General features: G+C 40.3%; 1 protein-coding gene and 1 pseudogene across 1 annotated transcript; one reads left to right on the top strand and one right to left on the bottom strand.

Annotated features, from left to right (window-relative positions):
• Positions 1 to 5,872: 5,872 nt before the first annotated feature.
• Positions 5,873 to 6,978, top strand: LOC148675501 (trace amine-associated receptor 13c-like). The gene has a single exon (XM_088627164.1). It carries the CDS (start codon positions 5,950 to 5,952, stop codon positions 6,976 to 6,978), a length of 1,029 nt encoding a protein of 342 aa, XP_088483290.1. The 5' UTR covers positions 5,873 to 5,949.
• A 16,090-nt stretch (positions 6,979 to 23,068) lies between these two features.
• LOC148675500 (trace amine-associated receptor 13c-like) lies at positions 23,069 to 24,188 on the bottom strand (annotated as a pseudogene).
• Between the last annotated feature and the right edge of the window lie 2,198 nt (positions 24,189 to 26,386).

Here is a 26,386-nt window from a genome sequence, read left to right as displayed (position 1 = left end):
ATAGATACTGTACTTTATTGCCCACAGCTGTGGAAATTTGTCTTTGGCTTCTCCCACAGAAGTACAAAACACACAAGCACAACATAAGAGTCACATATACTCACATGAAATCACAACAGCAGCATGTGATCCATAAATAGAGGGATAAATGAATAGATAGAGGGGAGAATACGTTTACATAACTTCATTGAGTAGCTTTATTGCAGAGGGGACAGAGGACTTCATATGAATGTTTTTATTTGAACTTGGTACCCTGTACATCTCCCTGATGGGAGTGTTATGAATTGAGAATGGAATGGAATTAATTGAGAATTGAGAATAGCGCTTTTCTGGACACTCCACTCAAAGCGCTTTAAAGGTAATGGGGACTCCCCTCCACCACCACCAATGTGCAGCCCCACTTGGATGATGTGACGGCAGCCATAGTGTCCCAGAACTCTCACCACACATCAGCTGTCAGTGGGGAGGAGAGCAGGGTAATGAAGCCAGTTCATAGATGGAGATTATTAGGAGGACATGACTGGTAAGGGCCTATGGGAAATTTGGCCAGGACGCCGGGGTTACACCCCTACTCTTTTGGATAAACACCCTGAGATTTTTAATGACCACAGTGAGTCAGGACCTCGGTTTTACGTCTCATCTGAAGGACGGCGCCTGTTTACAGTATAGCGTCCCCGTCACTATACTGGGGCATTAGGACCCACATGGACCGCAAGGTGAGCGCCCCCTGCTGGCCCCACTAACTCCTCTTCCAGCAGCAATCTTAGTTTTTCCCAGGAGACTTCCCATCCAGGTACTGACCAGGCTCACACCTGCTTAGCTTCAGTGGGTTGCCAGTTCTGAGTAGCAGAGCTGGGGCTGCTGTTTCCCAATTATTTTTCTTGCCATTTTCCCAGTCCTGGACAGTTTGGTTTTGCTTTTCAACCCCAGGTTTCCATTCTAAACTGTCATGTTAAATCCCAGGATGCCCTCAACAAGGCTTTTATATGCCCTCTCTAGGACATTTTGACCCATAAGTTCTTGAGTCTTTGAATTAAAAACAGCCTCTGACTTGCTTTCTTAAAAATGTTGTCTATGTTCACAGTGTAACTCAGCCTCTGATCAATATGTGTTCCTCATTCCATACATTTGGCTTAAAGTGAGTTGAGAGCCACAGTTCTAAAATCTTTGAGTAATGTAGCCCCTGGCTTTTTCGGAGTAGGTATAACCATAGATACTTTCCATATGTCTGGCACTGTATGGACATTGAGCAAGAACTGAAAAAGCTGGGTAAAAACCCCTTTAAGCTGGCTAACACAGACTTTTAGCACCTCCCCCCTTAAACCGTCAGGACCTGGTGCTTTGTTTGTTTTGACGCATGCTAGACACACAGCTACCTCCTATTCTGACAATTGTATGGGTGGGCGTATGGGAACTTCTGAAGTCTGTGGAGTCAAACTTTCTATAAAACTGATTAAGTTTGTAGTGTGCTCTCACGAGGCACCAGTTCTGTAGGGTTTGGGCATTTACTGGGACAATTATTAATTGTAGCAGTAAATCACAAAGTTGATTCTTTTAATGGCTTTAGAATCCAACCATGCGATATAACTCAAACAACGCACACACACAGGTACTAATACACGAGGATACATTTATTAATACATAGAATGTGCATGTAAACCTAACAGATCTTATCGAGAGGGTTATCAGAATACAAAAGATATATATTCATTCAGTTACGAAGAGTTACATATATCAAGAGGACATACGTTCAGTATATCATTCATTTAGACCGTTTCATAAAGTGAACTTGGTTACAACTTTTACATTGGATACTCAAAACAAGTACATAACTCTTAGGAATTAAACTGATATCAACTGGTTGGGATAACAATTGAATTCTCGAGCTGTAATGCATTGAAGTTGAATACTCATCCAATCGCTGGGGATTCAGATCTCCTGAGGGCTCTCTGGCTCCGTGCCAGGCTGTGCTGTGCTGCTTGCGACAGTGCGCTGCTGATGCTCACTGGCCGGCTAGTTAGTGTTGGCTTTAACTAGCAAAGTTTGTGCACAGGAGAAAAGATGACTGTGGGTCCCAGCAGGTCAGGAATAAGACCGGTTCGTTCCTGATGAAGCGCTAGTTCTGAATAGTGATTCAGCTGTCTACAGTTCCGACCTGTTCACGAGGCTTGCTGCTGATGCTAACCTCGGGTGGATCCTCTGGTTACTCTCTGGCAACCTCCTCTCTAGACTCGGACACACTGGCCGTTCCGTGGTTGTCCGGGCTGAGTCTCAGGATGGTCAGGAGGTGCGCTGCGAGAATGTCCTGCCCTTGGGAGCCTTTCTTCTCCTGGGCCTTCCTGCCCTGGAATTGTCTCGCACCCCTGGAATTCTCCTTTAGAATAGTCTCCTACTGGAATAGTCGTCAGAATAATCTTGGAGCTCTGTGTTGCCTGTTTTTACCTGGAGGAACTTCAGCTCATTCATTGGCTGAAAGTTCCATGGGCATCAGAGTCCCACGAGGGTTACTCGGCCCTACCAGTCCCTGATTGGTTGATCAAGGTGAAATATGAGTCACTTACTCCTGACACTTAGGAATGCAGTCCAGATGTCCATCTGGCACTCCCAAGACAGATAGGCGCCAATGGATGACCATTGATCATGATAGCCAGGCTTAGCTAAGTGCATCCCCATTTGGGAGCTGTCCCTTATCAAAAGAAAACATCTTTAAATCAGCCTGCATGAATAGTTTCTCTGTGGCTGCACCACAGAGATAAACAGAGAGATGGGGCCTCATTTGGGAAAGCACAGCAACACTTAATTCTGTCTTATTAATAAGCATTGCCGCTACAAGTTCATTGACACAACAAGAACAGTCTGCAGGATATATGTTTTGCCTGGTCTTCTCTCTCCCCATCATTATATTTAGCCCATCCCAGGCCTGCTTTGGATTACCCATGTACTGTAAAGCTTCTGTTCAGTTTTCTTTTTAAAATCTTTCTTAGCCCTCCTTACTTTACTCCTAAATTCCTTTTCTTTCTCCCTGACCACACCTGTATTAAAGGCATTTCCAAAGAAAAATTCCAAAAAATATTACTGTATTATTACTGTATTATTGTGTTTTCACAAAACTGGATACACAATGGTATGGCACCCGTTAGCTTGTGTGCGTCGAGACAGGAGCCAAGAAACACCTGCCATTCTGTGGTGTCAAAGCAGTGTTTAAGTTCCTCCTTACTCTCCTCCGACCACAGCTATACAGATTTTATACAGAGCTGTATAGAGTTTTTTACGTTTAATCTTCTGTCTGTATTTCAGCAGAAGATGATTTATATTGTGGTCAGATTTACTGAGAGGGGGCCTGCACATTGCTTTATAAGGGTCAGTAATGTTTCCAAAGCACTTATCGAGAACACATGTTGATGTACTGTATTGCTGAAGGGCAGGAAGGACATTGAAGAAGAAAAATAATAATGTTGTTTTGTCCATCACTATACAAACAAATAGTCAAATAGCATAATAAGATAACTGGTGAAACACAAACAAACCGAAAGTGATGATGAACTGTAATCACCATTTCATAAAACAAAGTCGTTATCAGTCTAGTTCATCCCAGCACAAGAGCAGGCCTGGTCTTCTTTATCAACATTGGGATACAACAGGAGTGATGTACCCCACATCAGTACCTGCCATCTCCTGTTGACACTGCAGTGTGAACGTACAGATGAGTTCAGAATAGTGCTGCTCCTGCTGCTATGAGGGGGGTGGTCTGGCTCTCCATTACTTGGCAGTCCTTGCCTGGACAGGCTGAATGACCCTGATTTCTGCCTTTGTTGAGAGACAGAAACAAAACAAAGACATTAACAACAATATTAATTTAAGGATCTAATATAATATGTAATATATTGTAGGCATCCTCTCACGAGGCCCCAGTAAATGTAGGGGTTTTGTTCTTAACTGGGTCAATTATTAATTGTAGCAGTAAGTCACAAAAATGATTCTTCTGATGGCTATTAGAATCAACCTTGCGGGATAACTCAAACAACGCACACACACGGGTACTAATACACGAGAATACATTTATTAATACATAAAATGCGCATATAAACAGATTTTATAGTGAGGGTTAGCACAATACAAAAGGCATATATTCAATCACAAAGAGCTACAAACCAAGAGGGACATACATTCAGTATACCATTCATTTAGACCGTTTCGTAAATGAACTTGGTTACAGCTTCTACACTAGATAATCAAAAGCAAGTAGATCACTCATAGGAATTAAATTGATATCAGCTGGTGTTGAGGTAACAATTGAATTCTCGAGCTGTCATGCACAATGTTGAATACTCACCCAATCTGTGTGGATTCAGATCTCCCGCAGGCACAAAGAAACAGTGGCAGGCTTGTTGCTGTCCAATCGGCGCTCTCTGGCTCTGTGACAGGCAGTGCTGTTGCGGCGTGCGACGTGGTGGGAGAGATTCCTGCTGCAATGCGCTGCTGATGCTCTCTGAAGACCAGCTAGTTGTTGGCTGAAACCAGCAGAGTTTGTGCACAGGAGAAAAGTGACTGTGGGTTCCAGCAGGTCACTCTCTTTAGGCAGGAAGAAAACCGGTTCATTCCTGATGTACAAACTGTCTATGGCTGGTAGTGGTAGTTTAAATAAAAAATACACAACAGTATCCCACTTTCTTCATTTTATGCATCAATGCTTTTCACTCGGTCACTTACTGTGGTTATTTTGGAAAAGTTTTGACATGCTCATTCAGACTATATTAAGTTTCTATGCTTTGTAAAAAGCTCTAATGTTTTAAGGTACAGGTACAGGTATTATAGATAAATTATTATAGAAGTTTGGTAGAACTGTTTTACTCTCTCCATCTTTAGTATTCACCCATTTGTTCATTCACAGCCTCTTTTCCATTCAGCAGGGAATAAACCCTTAACTGTTCCTTTGCAGTCTACGCAACGAGAACAATGCTAACACTGAACCAAATTGTCACTCAGTTTGAACGACTTGTTTGGGCAAGATTTTCAATTTTCCAATGAAACAATCATGACAGAAAAAGTAGTTAAAATAAGCACGTCAAAATGTTTCCAATATAATCACAAGTGACCGAGTTATGTTTATGAAGAAACTGGAATAACCATCCACAACCAGCTAAATAAATATATTTATATAAATAAATTGAAATTGTTCATGACGTTCAGAAATTCATTTTTGTTTTCAGCTATTTTCAAAATAAATTTTACAGTTTTGTTGTAGGAAGCTAAAGTTTACACAAACATTTAATCCACAAGAAGGGCTACCTATTCATTGTCTTTGGTCAGTGAATCACGATGTTCGCTGTGGTATGGTGAAGCAAAGCTCAGCCCCTGTAACACATTAATGAGTTTTAAAGCACATTCTGAATGGCTCCATCTGTATGTAGAAGAAGAGAAGTGCCTTGCCTGGTCTGTGGGTGCACTGGTGGTTTTAAGAGATAAAAAGAGCCTGTGTCAAAAGAAAAATGGTCCTAGCGCTTTTTTATAATTGCTAGGTGGTGTAAAAAAACAAAAGTAGTTCCTGCATATACTGCAGAGTTCACCTATCTGTGACAAATTCTATGGAAAAAGTAAAACTTTTAAAGTAAAAGTTTTTGGATTGTCTTTTTTTACTAAACATATCACAACGGTAGCTACTTCTCAAGATAATATCCAAATAAAGAAGGACAGCAGATTAATGAGATCTCTAATGAAATCTCTTGGCTCTTCACCACATCTTAATTAACCAAAAGAAAGACACTGGTTCCCACAGGCAAGCTCAGTAACAGCAGGAGGGGCTTCTAGAAATACTTTATAAATTGAGAAGCAAAGAAGATACTAGCAATACTTGAAAGATAAATCTTACAGATTTTTTTTGAGTAGACAGAGTTTGAGTGGGAAAAAGCAGCATTTCTAAGGAAGAGGAAGTGGAATTTTTCTCATATAATGGATTTAAATGAAATAGGGGGACATCAAATAGTGCAGTACTGCTTTGCTTCCGACAATACATCTTGCACAAAAGAAGCTCGATCCACAGCTGTTTATGTAATTTTATATGTTTTCTTTATATCAGTGGTGATGCTGACAGTGTGTGGAAACCTGATGGTGATCATCTCTATCTCTCACTTCAAGCAGCTCCACACACCAACTAATCTCCTCCTGCTCTCTCTGGCTGTGGCAGACTTTCTAATAGGGCTGATTGTGATGCCTTTTGCAATGATCAGATATATAGAAACCTGTTGGTATTTTGGGAGGATATTTTGTATGATTTTCTGCTCAGTTCTCAGCATTCTTTCAGTTGCTTCTCTTATTAATGTTGTTTTCATAAGTATTGATCGATATGTTGCTGTGTGTGACCCACTGCAATATTATAATAAAATAACAGTTAATGTCATGTGCCAATGTATAATATTTATGTGGTCATTCTCTGTACTTTACATGTTGATGATTATTATTGGTAATATTAATTTTATAAACTCTGTAGGTGAAAATGTCTGTCTAGGAGAATGTGTTTTTGAAATCAGTGCACCCTGGGTGATAGTTGACATGATAGCTACTTTTATTTTGCCTTGCTCTGTTATGATAGCTCTCTATATGAAAATATTTATTGTTGCCAAAAGGCACGCACAATTGATCAAAATGATAACTGAGCAACTGACCTATCAAAATGGAAGCAATGGTAAAGTTTCCAGAAGATCTGAAATTAAAGCAGCCAAAACATTAGGAATCGTAATGGCTATATTCCTCACATGTTACTTGCCATATTACATTGGCAGTCTAGTTCAAGGAGATTTTAGTGACTCTTCTTCAGTTACTAATTCATTAATATTTGTTGTCAATGTAAGCTCTGCAATTAACCCTATTATTTATGCTTTGTTTTATCCGTGGTTTCAAAAGTCATTGAAAGAAATATTAAAATTCAGGATATGTGATGGAGCATCTGATCTAATTAATTTGTTCCCTGAAAATCACTGATTTTTGCATAATAAACATAAGCATGTCTTATGTAAATGTATTTGTTTATGTCCATTATTCAGACATACTAACGAAGGTAAAAATATACAGGAACTGGAAACAGCATTTTGCAAATGTGCATGTGGTTTTTCATGGAAACATGTTTTCTTCCAATGATATGTTCTTTCATTTTAATTTAATTAAATATATACATTAACTTGATAAATTAATTTTTATTTGGCTTTAGAATGTTAATGGAAGGCAGATGAATACATAAAATAATTTATTTGCCACACTGTTCACATTTTATTATTGAGTAATATTCTATATATTCTATATATTACTGTTTCTAGTAAATATACTCATCTGACTATATGTATTTAATCAACTTATCATTCATGCCTAACCATGAAGCACATGTGACTTTGACTATTGAAATACTAAATCAATGTGGAATTATTAAATCTCATTAGATCTGATAGGTGATGGTGAAGCCTGTGTAACTTAAGAAAAAAAATACCTTCATATATAAATACATAAAAAATATTTTCCCCACCTATCCACACAGAACAAAGCCATTAACTACAGATGCAGCCATTCAAAATGCACGGTACAAACCCGTACTGCGGGCAACTATGCACGAGCCACTGCGCCGTTCCGCGGTATGTGATTGGCTGGCCAAAATGACCGACAGGGGCACTCGTGGTGCATTGGTCGGTAGTGAAAAGATTTAATCATTTAATCTCTTTACTGTGCACATTTTAATCCGCTTAGTATTGAATATTTATATGAAATTTTACCACTAAAGAGAAATTTTAGTAGCTGAGCATAAAAAGAAGAGGAGCATAACGCATCTGAAGGTCATAAACGATATCAATTTAGGAACATAAACATATTACTGTATGTAAACTGTACTGTATATGGCTGGTCTTGGTAGTTTAAAGAAAAAATACACACCAGTCTTCCATTTCTCCCTAAACATTTTAAGCATTTAAGTTTTCTGAAATGGTCCCCAAATATGCGATTGCTGTATAGAATGAATTTTAATAAAAAAAAATATTTAACAAGAAAATTAAGCTGTTTACGTTCCTCCGCCTGAGAATATAGTCACTCATTGCTACGCAACGCAGAAACACAGCCACTAACTAGCAAAGAGAGGACATTAGCTAGCCAATATGATAAAGGAATAAAAAATATTTTTTGTTTATTTCTTTTGCACATTTATTTGAACATTTCCATCGCTTGTACAAGCACTTAGAAACTGTCCAATCCCTAGTTCGTTTTCCATCTGATAATACATCTTGCCGAAAAGAAACTGGATCTGCAGTTGTTAATGTAGTTGTATATGTTTCAGTGTTGATACTGACAGTGTGTGGAAACCTGATTTGTATCTCACTTCAAGCAGCTCCACACACCAACCAACCTCCTCCTGCTCTCTCTTGCTGTGTGTGACCCATTGCAATATTATAATAAAATAACAGTTAATGTTATGTGCCTATATATAATATTCATTTGGTCATTCTCTGTATTTTATGTGTTGATGATTGTTACTGGTAATATTATGTTATAAACTCTGCAGGTGCAAATGCCTGTCTAGGGGAATGTGTTTTTGAAATTAGTGCATCCTATAGTTGATATGTTAGCTACTTTTATTTTGCCTTGCTCTATTATGATAGCTCTCTATATGAAAATATTTATTGTTGCCAAAAGACACGCACATGTGATCAAAACTGTTACTGAGCAACTGACATATCGAAATGGAAGCAACACTAAAGTTTCCAAAAGATCTGAAATAAAAGCAGCCAAAACCTTAGGAACTGTAGTGGCTGTATTCCTTCTGTGTTTCCTGCCCTATTACATTGGCAGTCTAGTTCAAGGAGATCTTAGTGTCTCTTCTTCAGTAACTAACTCATTAATTTTTGTTATAAATACAAGCTCTGCAGTGAATCCTATTATTTATGCTTTGTTTTATCCCTGGTTTCAAAAGTCAGTGAAAGAAATATTAAAATTCGTGATCGAGCATCCAATCTAATCAATTTGTTCCCTGAAAATCAATGAATTTTGCATGCATAATAAGCTAAACATCACTTTGTTTCATGTAAATGTATTTCTTTGTTTATGACCATTATTCATACACGCTAAATAAAGTAAAAATAACAGAGGAGCGGAAAAAGAGTTTTGCAAATGTACAGATGCAGCCATTCAAAATGCGCGGCACAGACACGTACTGGAGGTAATTGGCTACGGCCTCGTGCATTGTGACGCGCGATGACGCAAAATACCGCGGTACGTGATTGGTTGACCGACAGGGGCACTCGTGGTGTGTTGGTCGGTCGTAGAAAGATTTAAATGTCTTTACTGTGCCCGTTTTAGTATTGAATATGTATATGGAATTTTACCACTGAAAGGAAATCTCAGTAGCTGAGCATAAAAAGAATAGGAGCATACTGTAACACGTGTGAAGGCCATAAACGATATTAATTTTGGAACATAAACATACAGTATATGGCTGGTCTCAGTACTTTAAAGAAAACATACACACCAGTATTCCATTTCTCCCTAAACATTTTAAGCATCGAAGTCTTTAACTAACGTGATACCGGAGTCAACAAGCATACTTTTAGAATTTGATTAAAAGGGAATAATATGGAATCGCGTATCTAAAGAAATTAATAACGATATAATTATATTCATGTACCGCAACACAAGAATAGTACACGCTGTACGATGTCTGTTGATAATGTTTGTAGGGCTTTTTAAACACTCCTCATGTGACCTTGCTGGTGGCGCTGTGGGTTAGGTTCCTGACTCCCACATCACATGTTGGGTGTTTGAATCCAGCTGGAGTCATGACTTTTTTTTTTAACAAACATTTCTTTGAAAAAATAAAACGTTTCCCTGGGTCAGAGATTAAATAAAACTTCACTCGCACCAAACAAATGTATATTTCTAAATATCACAACATGATCGAATTTAAGTCATTTTAATAACAATGAATAGTCACCTATGCGTTACAATATAAACATTTATATTGATTTAAATCACCTTTATTTAAATACAGATCAGTTATTAATGAATTCCTCTTGCAACTACCAGTGATCCCCTCATGTTTGAATCAACTTTTAATCTGAATAATCTGCTTGCTTTCCAGAATCAATATAGATAGATACTTTATTGATCCCGTGAGGGAAATTGCAGGGCAACAGCAGCTTAACACAGACAACACAGCCACAGTGTAATGAACGATATAATAATAGTACAATACATACAATACAATCAGTACAGTGAGGGGTGCACTAAAAGAGTTACACAGTACGGACACACAAAGAACAAACTAGAACAACAGTACACAGAAAATCGTATCACACGTATGAATATAAATATAGATGTAAATATAGATATAGATATAAATATAGATATAAATGTATTGCACAGGTCCCTGGCATATATTGCACAAAAAACGGTTTTAAATGGGAAAAGAAAGAAAGAGAACAGATGTAGCAGTAGATGAGTAGATGCGTTCAGTCCAGAAACAGGTCACTGTCAATGTTGCCTCTGCCCAGGTGCAAGGCGGATGCGTTGTACAGTCTTATGGCAGAAGGCAAGAATGATCTCCTGTAGCGTTACCTGTTGCACCGTGGATGAATCAGTCTATTGCTGAACGTGCTCTTAATTTCTGCAAGCCTGTCTTGGAGGGGATGGGAGATGTTGTCCATGATGGCCTCTAGTTTGGACACCATTCTCCTCTCAGCCACTACCTCCAAAGGGTCCAGGCCAGACCCAGTGACAGAGCTTGCTCTCCTGATGAGCTTGTTCAGCCTTTTAGAATCCACTGCTCTGATCCCAGGGCCCCAGCATACCACTGCGTAGAAAATGGCGCTCGCTACCACCGACTGATAGAACATATGAAGTATCTTACTACATACATTGAAGGACCTGAGCCTCCTCAAGAAGTAAAGTCGACTCTGTCCCTTCTTATAGATGGCCTCGATGTTCTTAGACCATTCCAGTCTATCATCGATGTGCACTCCCAAGTACCTGTACGAGTCCACCATCTCCACGCCACTCCCATGGATGTAGACAGGAGTAGGTTTGACCTTTTTCCTCCTGAAATCTACCACCAGTTCCTTTGTCTTTGTTACATTCAGTTCCAAGTGGTTCACCCCACACCACTCCACAAAGCTGCTGACCAGTCCTCTGTACTCCTCCTCCTGCTCACCCTTGATACATCCCACAATTGCAGAGTCATCTGAGAACTTCTGCAGGTGGCATGACTTTGAGTTGTACTTAAAGTCCGAAGTATAGAGGGTGAAGAGGAATGGAGAAAGAACTGTCCCTTGAGGTGCCCCTGTGTTACTCACTACCTGTTCAGACACACAGTTCTGAAGTCTCACAGACTGTGGTCTGCCTGTCAGGTAGTCAGTGATCCACGAGGTCATGGAGGCATCGACTTGCATCTCCTCCAGCTTCCTCCTTAGAAGTAAGGGCTGGATGGTATTGAAGGCACTGGAGAAGTCGAAAAACATGATCCTTACAGTGTTGCCAGCCCTGTCCAGGTGTGAGTAGGCCCTTTGCAGCATGAAGATGATTGCATCCTCCACACCAACACTGGGCTGGTAGGCAAACTGTAGGGTGTCCAGTGATGAGCTGACCAGGGGTCTCAGGTGGGATAAGACCAGCCTCTCCAGTGTCTTCATGACGTGAGAAGTCAGTGCAACTGGTCTGTAGTCGTTGAGGACAGAGGGGCGCCCTTTCTTTGGTACCGGGACCAGGCATGATGTCTTCCAGAGCACCGGGACTCTCTCCAAGCGCAGGCTCAAGTTGAACAGTCGCTGGAGCACTCCGCTCAGCTGATCAGCACAGGCCCTCAGAACTCTGGGACAGATGTTATCTGGTCCTGTGGCCTTACCCTGGTGCAGCTTCTTCAGCTCCTTCTTCACCTGGGCAGCCATGATGGTCAGCCTGGCCTGGGGGATGGTGCTCATAGTGCTTTCAGTGCTGCAGGTGTTAATGGCGGATGTTTTGGAGAGTGGCAGCTGTGGGGGATGGGTAGGTGAGTAGCTGTCGGGGGTTGTAGCTGTAGGCGGCCATGTTTGTGGGGGGATGGAGGAGGTGTTGGGCAGTCGCAGCTGTGAAGGGTTAGGGAGCGTGTGGCTGTGGGGGGATGGGTGTTGAGCCACAGAGGACCCAGAATCAAACCTGTTAAAGAACTGGTTCAACTCGTTGGCCATCTCCTGGTTCCCCTCTGTTGCACCCCCAGCCTGTTTGAAGCCAGAGATCTCTCTCATGCTGCTCCATACGTCCCTCACCCTATTCCTTTGCAGCTTGTCCTCTACCTTCCTCCTGTAGGCGTCCTTGCTCTCTCTTAACGTCTGCTTTAGCTCCCTCTGTACACGCTTGACCTTTTCCTTATCCCCCCTCCTAAAGGCTCTCTTCTTGTCATTCAGAAGAGCCTTCAGGTCGCTGGTGATCTAGGGTTTGTTATTGGAAAGGCAGTGTACGTCTTTGGTGGGGATGGTGTTGTCTACGCAGAAGTTAATGTAGTCAGTGACACAGTCCACCATGCTGTCTATGTCGTCCCCATGTGGTTCGCATAGCACATCCCAGTCGGTAGCCTCCAGAGCACCACGTAGATCCTCCATAGCCTCCTGAGACCATCTCCTCACAGTCCTCATGGTCGCAGGTTGGCGCTGGACAATAGGCGTGTATAGTGGTGATTGATATAAAGAATCCGAATAAAAGATAAGAGCTACATCATCGCACGACTAGTAGTGTCTCAATAAGTAGATTGTTTTTTTTTCCATTTTTTTGAACTTTTTTAATTTGTTTATTCCTAAATTTAATAAATATATTGATTTTCTATTTCAAAGACAAATAATCCAAAGTTCAACATATACAGTAAAAGAAATGAACTCATTTAATCCACTGTGACGTACTGTATAACACATTCCTGTATGAAGAGAAGCTGATGATTTGCCAACAGCACATCAAGTAGAAAATTGAAAAATTACTTCACTAACTCAAGGGAGAACCTTTAACAGGCCCATAATGTTGTATCCTTTAATACACCTGACGATTTGGATAACATTTGCCTTTGGAATTCAGTTGTTTTCTCTCTCTCTCTGACTCCGCACAGGGTCATGCTGTACTTCCATTTATCTGTAGCAGTTAGAGATGCAGGACAATTTGAATTGCTTAAAGTTCTTTCTTACTCAACCAGTGAAGTAATTTCACACTTCTCAAGTTAATCCATTGTGTATTTCGGTTGTTGGCACATCATGCTCTGCCCTTTACACAGGAGGGTGCTGTATGTCAGGGATGGATGAATTGGGTGATGCCGAGTAGCAGTCTGAGGTAGTTAGGCCTCTGAAACGCCTTGTTTGTAAATACTTTACATAGAGTAACTTGTGTGTTGTATGTTTGTTTTCTGTGTAGTCTAGTTTGTGTCTTGTGTCATTGTAATAAATATTTGTTTAACCAAGTGTGCCTGAATTATTACTCCTCTCAACAAGTTGGGGTTTATGAATACTTATTTTATTTATTGACTATACCGTTCGGTCAGCTCCTGATTTTCACCAGTTTCGTAACCATATATTTTCTAAAAAACTTGAAAAAACCACGGGAGGGTGTCTGAACCTTATAGGATGATCCAGGACAATAGGCAATAGCCTATTATCTATTATCTATATAATGAATATAAATAAGTTCAACATAGGGGACACTTTTAACCTTAAATGTGAAACAAGTACAGGAGATCACAATAAACAAATTAAGGAAAATTCGTTTAGGACAAAGGAAACACTTTACTCGGGGTAGTGGACAACCTGCGGACACCCCTGGCTGTGTTGCAATAAGCAGCTTCATGACTGTAACACATACACTGAATTTCTTTAAAACTTTTAATACCAAAGATTGCAAAACACTTCACATATAAGAAGGTGCACAATTAATCCACTCCTGAAGTACAGAACCCTGAAGTGTGATGGGGATATCAAGATGATAGCAGAGGAAGACTACTCAAGAGTAGCAGCCCCAGGACACAGTAAACCAAGTAAGCAAGTGAGAAATGACTTTTCTGGTTGAAGAGAGGAAGAACTTTAAGCAGGCCAGATCATTCTGCAGAAATTCATGCTGTACTGCATGTTGTGACACCATGGGGTTGATGGTGGAGGATGTGTTCCAAGTGGGTTCACAGGAATTGACATGCCCCTACAGCCTGTTGGGGAACTTTCGGCACTATTTTTCCCCTATTAAACATTATCTGCTCCGAGCTTAGTGTTTTATATGCTCCTTCATCATGGTACCTAAAACAAGGAAAATAATATTTGATTTGCTTTTTCTCATTCCATCAGAGCTATTTTACTTATTAACTATCTCTGAGCTCTCGGTTTGCAGATTCTCAGGCTCTGAGTCCCGTACAAATAATATGTCATCCTACATGTCATCATGGATCTCACACCTCTGTCCTTCACCTGTCTGACCTCCACTGTGTTAGTCTTTGAGGATGACATTGCCAGCAGCCATATCACCCTTCAACTCACAACTGGCAGCCCACTGAAACTAAGCAGGTGTGAGACTGGTCAGTAACTGGATGGGAGACTTCTGGGAAAGCTAAGGCTGCTGCCGGAAGAGTTGTTAGTGGGGCCAGCAGGGGGTGCTCACCCTGTGGTCTGTGTGGGTCCTAAAGGGGACACTATACTGTAAAAAGGTGCTGTCCTTCGTACTTTGCCATTTACCCACAGTTTTTAATTTGGGTATGTGCGAACAGTAATCCTGGGGACAACATCTTCTGTGCATTTGCTGATATACTGTCGCTAGTAGCATATTCCAGGTTAATGTCGTTCCCGGCAGCTTTGCAAAAAATCCACCAGTCAGTGGTAGCAAAGCAGTGACTTAGAACAGAGCCCGATTCCTCTGACCAGCGCTGAATTGTCCTTTTTAGCAGGCTTCTCCTGCTTGAGTTTCTACCTATAGGCAGGGAGTAGCAGGATGGAGGTGTGAACGGATTTGCCGAAAGGAGGTCGGGGGTCGTGCTTTGTATCCATCCTGGAAGGGAGTGTAAACATTGTCCAACGTGTTTTTTCTGCGTGATGGACAATTTATATGCTGATGCAGGTTTGACATGATTTTCTTCAGGTTCGCGCCATTGAAGTCCCCCACTGTGATAAATGCGCCCTTGGGGGGCATACCTCTGGGATACTTAGGATACACTGTGCTATAATGTTTAGCAAGGTATTGTAGGTGTTTTGTGCATTTACTGGGACAATTATTAATTGTATCACTAAGTCACAAAATGATTCTTCGATGGATATTAGAAAACCAACTTTGCGGAACAATTCAGCAAAGCACACACACGGATACTAATACAAGAGAATACATTTATTAATACATAAAATGTGCATATAAACATAACAGATCTTGTAGTGAGGGTTAGCAGAATACAAAAGGTATATACTGTATTTAATCACAAAGAGACACATACATTCAGTATACCATTCATTTATACCATTTCGTTAATGAGCTTTGATTACAACTTCTACATTAGACACTCAAAAGTAAGTACATCACTCATATGGGACATCAACTGGGGTTGAGGTAGCAATTGATTTCTCGAGCTGTAATGCAGAATGTTGAATACTCATCCAATTTATGTGGATTCAAATCTCCTGCGGATACAAAGGAACAGCGAAAGGCTGTTGTTGCGTCCAATCTGCGTCTTCTGGCCTGGTGCCAGGCAGTCCTGGTTCGGCGTGAGGTGTGGGAGAAGGAGGGAGATACTCCTGCTGCAGCGCACTAGCAGTGACTCTCTGAAGACTGGCTAGTTAGTCCTGGCTGCACTAGCAGAGATTGTGCACATGAAAAGTGACTGCGGGTCCAAGCAAGTCACACTCTTTAGATGGGAAGAAGACTGGTTCACTCCCGATGTAGCGCTAGTCCTGAACCCTGAGATTCAGCTGTCGACAATTCCGACCGTAGTTCACTCGTTGATCAGGCGAGTGTTCGCAGTGGAGTACCGGCGGTTCACCAGGCTTGCTGCTGGGCTAACCTCAGGCGGATCCTTTGATTCGAGTGGGTGGGTCTCGACTCTTAGAACAAATTAAAATCCTGGCACTCGGACACACTGGGCCGTCACGTGATTGTCCGAGATGAGTCTGAGAATGTCCTGGAGGGGCACCTTCTGGGCCCTGTGCTGCCTGTTTTATCTGGAGGAACTACGGTCATTCATTTGTTGAAAGTCCCGCGGGCATTTGAGACCCACATGGGGTTACCCTGCCCTGCCAGTTCCTGATAGGCTGATCAAGGTGGAGGATAAGTAACAATGTTCTCCGACATCAGGGATGTAAACACCTTGGGATGAGTCTCTCCTACGGAATCTCCCAGACAGTAAGGCACCAGAGATGACCATTCATTAGGGTGGCTGGAGAATCTCAGCCTTGGGAGTTGTTCCTTATCAGGAAACTCTATCAGCTAGAAAGACACCTTAAATCTGAACCTAATGGAATGGCCTTTCTGTGTACAGCACCACTGAGATGAGGGAGAGAGGGACTGGCAAGGGAGCAGCAAACTTAATTCCTGTATTATAAATAAGCCTTGCCACTACAGTATTAAGAAAATATGTAAAAAAAAATTTTTTAAAAAGTATTTTTTTTTTAAAAAAGATCCAATGGGAAATTTGGCCAGGACACCAGGGTTACACCCTACTCTTTTCAAGAAACACCCTGGGATTTTTAATGACCACAGAGGATCAGGACCTCACTTTTACATCTCATCTGAAAGACGGTGCCCGTTTACAGTATAGTGTCCCCGTCACTATACTGGAGCATTAGGACCCACTTGGGCCACAGGGTGAGCAGTCCCTGCTGGCCCCACTAACACCTCATTGGCGTTAGTGGGGCCAGCAGGGGGCGCTCACCCTGCGGCTCATGTGGGTCCTAATGCCCCAGTGTAGTGACGGGGACACTATACTGTAAACAGGCGCCGTCATTCGGATGAGACGTAAAACCGAGGTCCTGACTCTCTGTGGTCATTAAAAATCCCAGGGTGTTTCTCGAAAAGAGTAGGGGTGTAACCCCGGCATCCTGGCCAAATTTCCCCATCGGCTGTTATCAATCATGGCCTCCTAACAATCCCCCTCTGTGAATTGGCTTCATTACTCTGCTCTCCTCCCCACTGATAGCTGATGTGTGGTGAGCGTTCTGGCGCACTATGGCTGCCGTCGCATCATCCAGGTGGATGCTGCACATTGGTGGTGGTGGAGGGGAGTCCCCATTACCTGTAAAGCGCTTTGAGTGGAGTGTCCAGAAAAAGCGCTATATAAGTGTAAGCAATTATTATTATTATTATTACCTCTTCCAGCAGCAACCTTAGTTTTTCCCAGGAGGTCTCTCAGCCAGGTACTGACCAGCCTCACACCTGCTGAGCTTCAGTGGGCTGCCAGTTGTGAGTTGCAGGGTGATATGGCTGCTGGCATTAGATCCTGGAGACCCAGGCCCACTTTAATAGGGCTGTTGTTGAAGTTAAGAGTTCATTTTAATGGTTCATTTTAACCCCAGACAGGGAATGTGACATTATTGTTGAATGTGCTGTACTACATAACATTGCCACCCTGAGGTCCTCCCCTCAACCTGAACCCTGTATCCAAAAAGGTAGGAGAGCTGTGACAGACCATCAGGAATGAGCACATTATAGTTAAATGGTGACCTAATTTTTAGGATTTTTCATCCTATTATAAGTAGGTCACATTTTACCTGGCTTAAGATTTTCTGCAACTTGGGGGAAAAAGCTTCACCCATATTATTTGATACACAACACAAAGTTGGGGAAAAACACAATGACCCAATAATGGAGGAATGCGTTCTTTATTGTGTTGATGATTATGATATTCTTGTATTTTGTCTTGACCATTGTGATCCAGATCTTCCCATTGTGATCCAGCTAATGTGTACATTACTGGATAAAAATAATATTATACAACTAAACAATGGCTTTAACTGGAGCTCCACTTCAGGGCCATAATAATGTAAGGTAAGTAATGCAATACGTGTGTGCTCATTCAATTTTTATAGTCTTGTCTAATTTGAGATATTTTTCTGCATTTCATAAATAACTTTTGCTCTCAATTTATTAGTGATTCTTTGCCAGGCGTCTGCAGCAGTTATGGGCAACAGATTTTACCCCCTCATAGTTTTCCATAAGGAGCCATAATTCATATTCTCCGAATAAAGACATAATACATTCTATGCTGTTTGCCTTGGTTTTGTTGGTGCAAAGGAGTCAAGGCTTGACACTCCTGCCTCCTGAGAGTGGCACATTTACTCTGATTGATTAACCCCGTGTGGCTTTAAACTGACAACTGAAACCCGAGTTTGCCGTTGTGGCGCTGGAGCAAACCTGAAGTCAGAAATCTGGTTAATTCAATCTGGCTATCTAGAGAAAATCTTGAACAAGTTAAACCTGTTTCATGAACCAGCCACCTGATCTCTTAGAGTCCATAGCTGTGTATTGTTAGACCACCAGCCTACTTCAGCTGTGGTCACATAACAACGCATGTTTCTCTCCAGAGTGATCTACATTCCTGACAATCACACCCTCTATTATGTTGCAATACATTGTGTTTATTTTGTTCTAAAGTTTGACATTTTTTATACTTTTAACTAAATACTGTATAGGTTTAACTCATTGTGTTAATATTCCCTCTTGTATTTAATAAATATTCCCTCTTGTATTTGATAAGAGTGTTTGTCAGAAATTCATGATCAGAAAGCAAACTCTCCTGATGAGAGCTGCTCCTATCCTGGAAGTACAGAGTGAAGCAATTAAGTACAAATAAAATTGGGAGAATCTCTACAGTACACTTAAACTGTAAATACAAATGTAACTAATCAATATTCCTTACTATTTTTTAATTAAGTTAATACATTGTATGCAATCAAAAACAGAATACATTCCATAACAGTATACAGTAGATAATAATGTTTCTTTATTAGCCCTATACAATTTCTTGCATTAGGAATTCATCTTTTCACATACCCCAGCATTTCTCCATGGAGACACAGACAGGGAGAGAAGCTGGGGTCAGAGCGCAGGTTCTGCCATTGTATGGTGCCCCTGGAGCAGTTGGGGTTAAGGGCCTTGCTCAGGAGCCCAACGGAGTAGGATTCCTCTGCTGGCCGCAGGATTGGAACCGGCAACCTTCCAGTCACAGGTGCAGATCCTTAGCCACAGAGCCACCTCTCCGCCCCGTAAGATAAGAAAGCATCAAGTCATATCATCATACTGATATAAATACTGTTTTTTTTAGCAGAAATTCATTCATATAAGAAAGCCAAATATCCTGGTGAGAGCTGCTCCTATCATGGGATTGAAGGTGGATTGAGAGCACAAAAATTCTGCATCTAATGAATGTTACAATGAATGTCAAAACTGGTACAATTTCTGAAAAGAAATCTAATCAAGAAAAATATAGATCCTAAAATGATACATTCATGCACCTCACAGTTCTAAAGGAAAAGTACTGAGAGTAGCAGTACATACCTACGAGTGCTCAGGAAATACGTTCAGCATAGATGATGCTGTATTAAAAATCTGAAGTGTTATAATTAGTTTCACTGACTTTTGAAACCAGGGGTAAATCAGAGCATAAATTATAGGATTGAGAGAAGAATTTAAATATACTAACCAATTTAGAAAATTAACATCTACTGAAGAAGGAGATAAAAAATTATCAGCATTAACAAAACTTTTTACAAAATATTTACATAAATACAATACAAAAAAACCAATTACAGTTCCTAATGTTCTTGCAGCTTTTCTTTGAGATTTGGTAGAAAGTTCAGAATTATTTTTTTTAGAAACTGTTTGTCTCCTAACCAAATCACCAATTTTAGCATGCCTTCTAGCCACAACAAAGATTTTTCCATATAATAATAATATCACAGAGCATGGCAGAATAAATACAGCAATTAAATCAGCTATACCCCAGGCTTCACTGATCCCAAACTTACATTCACCAAGACATATATTTGTTTTTCCTGTACTGCTAATATTTCCATTAAAATAAATGAGTGCCAAATTGTATAGGACTGCAAACAGCCACACAAACACTATAAACAATCTTGTTGCTTTTACCAGTTTACTTGTTTAGTGTTTACCCTCGCCAGTCCATCTCTCTCTCATCTCAAGTGGTACTAGATACAGAGAGGCCATTCCATTTGGTTCACATTTAAGGTGTTTTTCTAGCTGATAGTGTGTCCTGATAAGAAACAACTCACAAAGCTGAGACACATCAACTACCCTAACAAATGGTTATCTCTGGAGCCTTAAAGTCTGGAATTCCAAGGGAGAGTCTTATTCAAAGTTGGTTTACAAATCTAAGGTCAGAGGGCTTGGTTACTCATCATCTGCCAATAGGAACTGGTAGGGCAGGTTAACCCCATGTGGGTCTTGAATGCCCATGAAACTTTCGACCAATGAACAACCGGTAGGTCCTCCAGGTAAAACAAGCAGTGCAGAGCCCCTCAGGGCGCCTGCTGGACATTTCTCAGACTCAGAGCTCATCCTGAACATCCTCAGACTCAGCTCGGAACCACTACATAACGGCCAGTGTGTCCGAGTGCAGGACTTTCCTTTGTTCTAAGAGTCGAGGACGGAGGTTGCCAGAGCGTATTCAAAGGATCCACCCGAGGTTAGCATCAGCAGCAAGCCTCGTGAACAGGTCTGATCTGTGGACAGCTGAATAAGTATTCAGAACTAGCGCTTCATCAAGAACTAACCGGTCTTCTTATTGACCTGCTGGGACCCGCAGTCACTTTTCTCCTGAGCACAACTTTGCTAGTTAAAGCCAACACTAACTAGCAAGTCTTCAGAGAGCAGCACATCGCAGGAACTTCTCTCAAGCCGCACAGCACAGCTTGGCACCGAGCCAGAGAGCGCGGATTGGACAGCAACAAGCCTGCAACTGTTTCTTTGTGCCCGCAGGAGATCTGAATCCCCAGAGATTGGATGAGTATTCAACTTCACTGCATTACAGCTCGAGAATTCAATTGTTATCCCAACTAGTTGATATCAATTTAATTCCTAAGAGTTATGTACTCGTTTCAAGTATCTAATGTAGAAATTTTAACCAAGTTCAATTACGAAACGGTCTAAATGAATGATATACTGAACATATATCATTCAGTATGATATATGTTATCATACTGAATGATATATTCAGTATATCATTGAATATACCATTAAATAGGGCTCCCTGTGAATGCCTTCTGCATGTGCACTGGTGGCAACAGACAACTGGTAAAGCACTAGCACTGGCCAGGACCTGCAGAACATGTCACCACAGCCAGGCAGCACAGAGACTCGTGACGTAGATGCCAGGAAATTGCCCAGCTGGTTTTGTGGGAATTGGAGGTCCTCTGGTAATACAGCATCTGTGAATTATCAGTCTGTTCTATCCCGTACACCCTAGCAGACAAAGTGAACTTGTAGCTACTGCTTGCAATGGGGAAATACTAATATTAAGTGTAAATAGATGAAGGCAGGCTGCAAGAAAGGCAGTAATATTTGATGCGTAGATACAGTACACGTGACTAGTACATCTCTGAATTTTTTCTTTGGTAACTCAGTAACTTTCCTTACTCATTACATTACTTAGTTCATACAAACAAAACTGTTTCATGTTGTTAATAGTAATATTATGCATGTGGTGCATCAAAAATGTAGTTTATGTGTCAATATGTTTGTTTCACATGCCTTATTGAAAACAACATTTTCCGCTGTTTTTTTCCTGTGTTTTAAATTCTTCCCTCTTCCCTATTTTAGACTTCTTAAATGAATAAATGCCACTAACAAAATCAAAAAGTATTGTAAATATTTGTGTTTTGTCTTCGTCCCCTCATGTCATAGCTAGGAGTCAAAATCTATAATAAGGCCTTAGTGGGACCTGCAGAACAGCATGAATAAAAAGATTAGCCCATCTGTGTGAAAAAAAACAGTACATAACAATCAATTAAATTCATAGAACACATGTCCTTGTCTCTAGCAAATAGGAAAAACTAAATGGGATGTACTGCAATCAAGAGAAAATAAGTACGTAAGAGTTTATGAAGTTCTAATCAGGAGATAAAAAGTCCTAAATGGGGGGAAAAAAGTTCTAAGTATGACAGCAAATTTATTTTATTTAACTGGCTTTCGCTCCACAAGCAATGTTTAGTTACCAACAAATTACCACCAAACCAATCAATTTTACAACACATTGTAGTCACTACAGCATGATACTGTAGGTACAGAAGACAGGTTTGTGCTTTATACAAATTTCTTTTTAACCCACATTTATGCTAAAGTTTTATTTAAGGGAGGTAAAGATAATTTTTGGTAGTCTTCCAGCTTTTGTGACCTGACCATTGACTTTCTCTGGATTATGTTTTTTATATCCAGGGCTTGTATCTGCTTGTGGCTCTCATGGTATTTTCTAGTTCTTTCTTTGGCAAGTCATACATTTACTTAGCAATTTTAAGTTTCTCCCTCCTGCAACACAATGTAAAGTCTTATTTTACTTTATTGTGACACATTTTGTTACAGCACCATCCCCCAAAAGCTTAATTTAATTAACTTAATTGACAGGCCGCCTTGACTCAGACCAACCTTGACTCACCCATAACAGGATTAGCAAGAGCTGTGTAGCTTCAATTGGCCTGAGCAAATGCTCCAAAGAGTGTCCATTGTCTATCCTTAAAGATGAGAGCAACTGTAATTAACCACTTGGTACAGTTGCATACAAGCAAACCATTTTGAATATGCTGAAAAACAATTACTGAAACAACACCAGCCATAACACTGTAGATATTGGAGACAGATGCCAAGATACAAGAAACAGTTAAAGTAAATCTGTTTCAAAAGGAATAATGCACAATTTTCAAAAGTAATGTGAGCCATGTTTCCTCAATTCTGCATGGAAATGTACTGTAGGCTAGACCAAGAAACCTTCAAGTGGAATCTTAATATTCAAGAATACCATTACTCCACAAATTATGAATGTATTTTAATGTTCTGAATAATTGTCAGAAAGAAGTATAAATTACAATAAAAGGCATGAATTTTATATTGAAGGTAAAATTTAAAGGTTTTCTGGAAACAAAGTAATAAGTGTGGATGCTGGATCACATATCCTAAATGTTAATATTTCTTTTGTTGACTTCTGAAACCAAGGGTAAAAGAAGGCATACAAAATTGGATTCATTGTAGAGTTAAAATAAACTAGAAAGAGAAGAGAATCCATTACTATAGAATACGAAGAAAAATTAACGTTTCCTACAACCAGACTGGAAAGATAATATGGTATCCAACACAGAAAGTGCACACTAATTATAATGCCTAAAGTTTTGGCTGCTTTTCTTTCAGATCTTTTAGAAATTTTACTATTGCTTCCATCTCTACAGTTCTGTTGCCCAGGGACAGATCTGATGATTTGTGCGTGCCTTTTGGCAACAATAAATATTTTCATATACAGAACTATCATAACAGGGTAAGGCAAAATAAAGCAAATCAGCGTGTCAACTATCACCCAGGCTCCACTCATTTAAAAAAAACAATCTCCACGACAGGTATTTCGGTTTTCAGACCTTTTAAAATTTATACTAAACATGATAGCCACATAACATACAGAGAATGACCAACTTAATATTATACACATGCGCATGTTATTAAGTGTTATTTTATTGGAATACTGTAATGGGTCACACACAGCAAGATATCGATCAATACTTATTAACAGAATATTACTAAGAGAAACAACAGAAAGTAAAGTTACAACTGCATAGAAAAAAACACAGAATGTTATCCCAAAATACCAACAGGTTTCTATATATCTGATCATTTGCAAAGGCATCACAATCAGCCCTATTAGAAAGTCTGCCACAGCCAGAGAGAGCAGGAGGAGGTTAGTTGGTGTGTGGAGCTGCTTGAAGTGAGAGATAGAAATGATCACCACCAGGTTTCCACACACTGTCAGCATCTTCACTGATATAAAGAAAACATATAAAATTACATAAACAGCTGTGGATCGAGTTTCTTTTGGGCAAGATGTATTGTCAGATGAAAAACAGTAGTCCTGTATTTTATGTCCTCCGATTTCATTTAATTCCATTTTCTGAGAACAAAGAATTAAAAAAACTGCAGCTCAAAAAACTGCTCTTAAATTTCCAGAAAGAAATTCAGATCCACTCTATCTACTTTATTGAAAAGGGATATCAATCCTATTTATAGAATAAGATTCAAATTCGCTGCTGTCAGCTTTGCTGCCCCTTGGTTTATATTCAGTTTCTGGTAGCTCCTCCTGGTGCTGCTGCGCATTAATGGTGTGAAAAGCTCAGAACAGATTAATTCCTTTGAGACCTTCTCAATAGAACTAGTCTGTCTTGTTACCCTTGATATTATATTTAGCAGTATGTATGCTTGTGTCAACATCATTAGTAAGCGTTCAATGTTTAAAATGAATTGAAGTGTCCCAACATTACTGTTAATCTTCAGCTCTGCGGCTGGACTACCAAGGAAATAAGGTATATTGAAAGTTATTAAATGTATCCACATAAAAGTGTAAAGTCCACTTGCACTATAAAGTCTGGATACTTAAAAAGTAGCCACCAGGTAAAGCTTTTTAGGGATAAAATATTGTGACAGTGCGCTACAACAATGAAATTCTAACTGGTTTAATTTTAAACTCTCGTGAGTACTGTAAATAATTAGAGATTGGGATATTGCCTTTCCACAGATCTTTTATTATGAGCTGTGTCTCCTGATGAGGGTTGTAGCAACCCTGAACCTGACAACTGTATCCTCTGTCCAAAGGTTAGTGTGCTTGCTCCGGTTGGTCTGCAACCTTGTCACCATACAAGACTCCCTGTCAAGCACACAATACGGCTCAGATCTCTGATGTCATGACAGTGCTGGTGCCAGTGATCGGTCCTGCATGCACACATGGACACCGCACCCCCCTGTGCTGTTAGAACATGCTCAGGCAGACTTTCACACCATGCGGCTAATTAATCTGCTATTTATTATTTCTTTATTAGTTCCACTTGGCTTAAATACTTCCCCCTTCACTCAGGGCTCTGTCATTAGCTGAGCTACTGTGCTTTTGCTACCTCATGGTTTCTTTAGGCCTTTTTTCTTTTTGCACTTGCTTATTAATACTGAAGCACTCTGGCTGCCTTCACATCATCCAGGTGGGGCTGCACATTGGTGGTGGTGGAGGGGAGTCCCCATTATCTGTAAAGTGCTTTGAGTGGAGTGTCCAGAAAAGCGCTATATAAGCATAAGGAAATCTGATAATTGATTCCCCTACCATTACTGTCTACTGTACCTTTCAGTGGACCTTTTGAGTGCTCATCAGTCATCCCTACATTATTTCCATGAGCAAAAATCTTGAATTTACATAATATCCTGTAATGGTAATTCAAAATGATGAATTATGACTGCATACCTGCTCCATATGAAAAACTGTTGTTCCCAAGGAGTAAAAAAACACAAAAAAACAATGACAGAGAAGTAAAAATTATTCTTCTGGACCCCACAGATGTTGAGCAACAAATTCCTGGAAACAAGTCAATACAGATGCAGCCATTCAAAGTGCGCTGTACAAACCCGTACCGTGGGCAAATCATTACGTCATAACGCGTCATACCGCGGTATGTGTTTGGTATGTGCTGGTCTTGGTAGTTTAAAGAAAAAATACACACCAGTATTCCATTTCTCCCTAAATATTTTAAGCATCAAAGTCTTACATGTGGTTATTTTGGAAATGTTTTTACATGCTCCCTGCTCCTTCTGACCATGTTACTGTACGTTTATACAGTATACAGTACTTTGTGAGAAAAGTGATAGTTTTAAGCTTTTCTGCGAATACGCTCGATACCGGAGTAAAAAAGCATACTTTTAGAATTAATAGGGAATATAATATGGAATCGCGTATCTAAAGAAATTAATAACGATATAATTACAGTATAGTCATATACTGTGCACAAACAGTTGTTTCACCGCTTGTCATGTGACTGTATCAGTAGCGTGATGGTTTAAGTACCTGACTTATAAGCGAGAGGTCGGCTGTTCAAATCTAGCTCTCGCCATGAGTTTTCTTTTAACAAACATTTCCTTGAAAAACTAAAATAGCAATATTATGGACACTCTATTGACTTTTTTATATTTCTAAATATCACAACATGTTCGAATCTAAGTCATTGATTAACAACAACGGATAGTTTCAGACTGTTACCGATATCATTATCATCGATATGTGAAAAAAGTTAATCCTGTTTTTTTATGGTCTGTAGCTGAAATCCTGCTTAACTAAAAATTAGTTAAGTGTGCTGGCAGCTGTGTGACGCAGTGGTGGCCGGGCACGGTGAGGTGCGCTGGCAGCTGTATGGTGTGATGCAGT

The sequence above is a fragment of the Lepisosteus platostomus genome, chromosome 3 (assembly GCF_059453375.1).
Source record: "Lepisosteus platostomus isolate fLepPlt1 chromosome 3, fLepPlt1.hap1, whole genome shotgun sequence".
Taxonomy (NCBI): Eukaryota; Metazoa; Chordata; class Actinopteri; order Semionotiformes; family Lepisosteidae; genus Lepisosteus; species Lepisosteus platostomus.
This window is presented reverse-complemented; position numbering and strand designations above follow the sequence as displayed.